The following is a 3863-nucleotide window of genomic DNA, read 5'->3' as shown; positions in this document are numbered from 1 at the left end:
AAGTAAATATTCTCCTGTATATAAGTAGCTAAACAAAAGATCGTAAAGGTGAGAAGTATCTCACAAGTGGAATCCCTCAGGAGTCTTTGCTGTTCAGCACATTTGCAAATGGTCTTGGGAAGACAATAATGATACTAAGCATTCCAGGCAGGTGAGGACAAGGGCTTCCTACTCACTGCTGGAGAGAATCTTGAGTAACATTGAAGATTAAATTAAATGCAATAAATGTGAAGTGAGCAATACAGGACATAAAGTATGTATATATGAAATAAGTTTGGAATTAGGTTATTAGTAATTTTCAAAAAAGATGGTTTTTTGAAAATGCTGACTCAATCATTAAAAGACTACTAGGTACCTTGGAGTCATTAAGAAAATGCAGAGAGTATAAGTGTAAAATATTATTAGTGTCTCCATAAATCTGTGTTGTAGTAGCAACTGTGTGATGCCAGCAGTTCTGTTTCCCTGTACTGAAGATGTATAGTAGAAAGGGAAAAATAGTGCAGAAAATTAACAAAGATGGTCAAAGTTATCACAGAAGATATGCATGAAGTGGTTTATACATATGGACAGTGCAATCAGCACTGGGAGAGGAATGACAGGACTGGAAGCACAGAGTCGAGACATAACAAATATTGTCAGTACATAATCAGAGAACCACAGATTTGTAAGACTTGGAAAGGACCTCCAGAGATCATCGAGTCCAATCCCTCTACAAAAGCAGGCTTGCTACAACAGGTTGCACATGTAGGCATCCAAACATGTCTTGAATACCTCCAGAGGAGACTCCACAACCTCTCTAGGCAGCCTGTTCCAGTGCTAAATCACCCTTATTGTGAAGACGTTCTTTCACATATTGGTGTGGAACTTCCTGTGCTCCAGTTTATGGCCATCTCTGCTTGTCCTGTCCCCACAGACCACTGAAAAGAGGTTGGCCATGTCCCTTTGTCTGCCAGTCTGAAGATATTTGTAAACAATAATAAAATCCCCTCTCGGTCTTCTTTTCTCACGGCTGAACAGACCCATTTCACTCAGACTTTCCTCATAGGAGAGATGCTCCAGGCCCTTTAAAGTCTTTGTGGCCCTCTGCTGGACTCTTTCCAAGAGATCCTTGTCTTTTTTTATACTGGGGAGCCCAGAACTGGATACAGTACTCCAAGAGAGGCTTGACCCTTTTAATGCACCTGAGGATACCATTGGCCTTCTTGGCCACCAGGGCACACTGATAGCTCATGGCCAACCTGTCATTCACCGGAACCCCTGGGTCCTTTTCTGCAGAGCTTCTCTTCAGAAGGTCATTCCCCAAACTGTACTGATAAAGGCAGTTAGTTATTCCTTCCCAGGTGCAAGACTCTACACTTGGCTTTTGTTAAACCTCATCTGGTTTCTTACAGCCTAGCTCTCCAGCCTGTCTTGGTCCTGCTGAATGGCAAGACAGCTTTCTGGTGTGTCAACCACTCCTCCCAGTTTTGTATCATTGACATATTTGTTGAGGGTGGACACTCTCCCCTCATCAAGTTAATAAATGAAGATATTGAACAAGATTAGAGTTAGCACCACCCCTGGGAAATACTGCTAACCACAGGTCTCCAACTGGGCTCTGCATCACTGATGACAACCCTCTGAGTTTGACCACTCGGTCAATTCTCAAACCACCTCACCATCCACTCATCTATCCTACACTTTCTCAGCTTTGTTATCAGGATGTCATGGAAGAGAATATCAAAAGCCTTGCTGAAGTCGAGGTAGATATTATCCACTGCTCTGCCCCATCTACCCAGCCAGTGATGCCACTACAGAAGGCTACAAGGTTGGTATGTTCAAATCTAACTCAAATAGGTATATCCAGTAGGTGAGATGCAGAAATGTTGTGAACATTTTAAATGTCCTGGGCTTCAGATAGTCATCAAGCAAGATCTCAGTAGAAAAATCCTTCAAAAAACATCAGGATAAGATCTGTCTTGTCTGGTGACTGTAAGCCTGCCAGGCCACCTCTTGACCTTTCACATCTATCTTATGTGGAACAAACTGACTATGTATGAGTACATCCTGCAGCAGCATGCCGATGAAGAAGCCAAAGAAGCAGACAAGCAGCTGGATCCTTGTCTCTCTCAGATCAGGAAGAGGACTTACTTTCAGCTTACCCTGGCCATACATACCCTGGTGTTCAGGTAGAGGACTTCTCAGCAGTCAATTCAGAAAAATGCTTTTCAAAGCTCTACGTCCACACCAATGAAGCTGTTCCTGAACGCAGCTCCTCCCCTGACCTCCCATTTCTTCACTTTGTGGCCTCTTTGCAGATACATAAAAAAAGGACAAAGAAGATGCTAAGGACTTCTTTCTCAGTGATGGAGAACAGATCTAAACCACACACTGGAAACTGGGCTTCTTTTCCAGGTCCCCAGTCAGGGTTTCCGGCCACAGCTGATGTCACCTCCTCCTCCCACAGCCTTCTCAGCCCTCTCCTCCTGGTGCTCACCATTCTCCCAGCTGACTATCACTGCTGAGTCCATGGATGAGATTCCTGTGGCTCAGACTCACCTCGGCAACACAGCCCTTCACAGCTCTTATAAGAACAGCTCAAGTTGTCCTCGGCGCTGTCCTGTGTCCACACCTAATCCCAAATACTGCAAAGAGAAAAGTTTGCATTCTGGACACAAGGTGAAAAGGAAAATCTGCCAGCAAGACAGACATGTGGAGCAAAATCTGGAACTCGGAGAAGCTCATGTCTGTCAGCCCCAGCCTGATGGGAGCACATCTGAGCCACAGCACAGAAAATGCACCAGCAAACAGCATCTGGGCAGGCATGACCCATGCTTAAAGGATATAAGGAAAAACACCACAATGCCTGAGTGACCATCCTTCCAAAGCCACAGACTTGCTTCACAGACTTGTGAAGCAAGATGTTATTTTTCTGTTTGTGTGTTTCTATTCAAAGCTTTTCACTCAACAGCAACTCATTTTCTGGTGACAGCAGCATCCCTGTGTGTGATATTGTCCAACTTCCAGCACACTTATCTGGGAGGCAGCAAAAGCCCTGCTGCATCATATCCTTCTGCATTTCACTCATCTCTCAGGACAAGGGGAAATGGCTTTAAGTAGCATAAGGGTAAGTTTAGCTTGGATATCAGCAAAGTTATTTACAAAAAGGGTTGTTAAACACTGGAATAGGCTCCCTGGAGAGATGGTTGAGTCACCATCCCTGGATGTGTTTAAAAACTGTTTGGATGTGGTGCTCAGGGACATGATTTAGCAGAAGGTTGTTAGGGTAGTATGGTTAGGCTGTGGTTGGACTTAATGATCCTTAAGGTCTTCTCCAATCTGAGTGATTCCATGATTCTATGAAATTCCTTCCTAGCATCCAGGCAACTGTGGGGGCTTAAAAGCAATTAGTAGCTAAGCTCTCACTCTCTCCTCAGCAAAACAGGAGGAGAAAACAGAGTGGAAAAAAATCATGGACTGAGATAAGGAGATAAGGGAGATCACTCCTCAATTACTGTCATGGAGAAAACAGCCTCAGCACATGAGAGATGTAACTTATTTACTATTGATAATAGCTTAGAGCAGTGAAAACTAAAGGCAAAGTAAATCATATTTCCCCCTCAACTCTCTTCTGTCTCCTCTTCACTCTACTCTCCATTGTGGCCATCCCTACCATAGGACGCTGTCCTTTTCTCATCTGGTCCTCTATGGGCTTTCCACAGGCTGCCTCCTTCAGGCACTGTGGGCTCCTCCATGTCTGCATGCAGAGATTTGCTCCACAGCAGCCTCCCCTGCACTACAGGGAGATGCTGCTCTGTGCTTGGAGCTCCTCTGTCTCCTCTGCTGACCTTGGGAATGGTTCTCTCACTGTTCCTCACTCCCAG

General features: G+C 44.7%; 1 protein-coding gene across 1 annotated transcript; it reads left to right on the top strand.

Annotated features, from left to right (window-relative positions):
* Nucleotides 1-516: 516 nt before the first annotated feature.
* LOC122164617 (palmitoyltransferase ZDHHC1-like) lies at nt 517-2853 on the top strand. The gene is given in 4 exon segments (XM_042826740.1): nt 517-664; nt 1952-2110; nt 2113-2497; nt 2499-2853. Coding segments are annotated over 4 exon segments (1047 nt in total).
* The last annotated feature ends 1010 nt before the right edge of the window (nt 2854-3863 follow it).

The sequence above is a fragment of the Centrocercus urophasianus genome, unplaced genomic scaffold (genome assembly GCF_019232065.1).
Source record: "Centrocercus urophasianus isolate 14NV4802_14NV808 unplaced genomic scaffold, USGS_Curo_1.0 seq_27, whole genome shotgun sequence".
Taxonomy (NCBI): domain Eukaryota; kingdom Metazoa; phylum Chordata; class Aves; order Galliformes; family Phasianidae; genus Centrocercus; species Centrocercus urophasianus.
The sequence above is the reverse complement of the archived record's forward strand: the minus strand, read 5'-3'. Positions and strand labels throughout refer to the sequence as shown.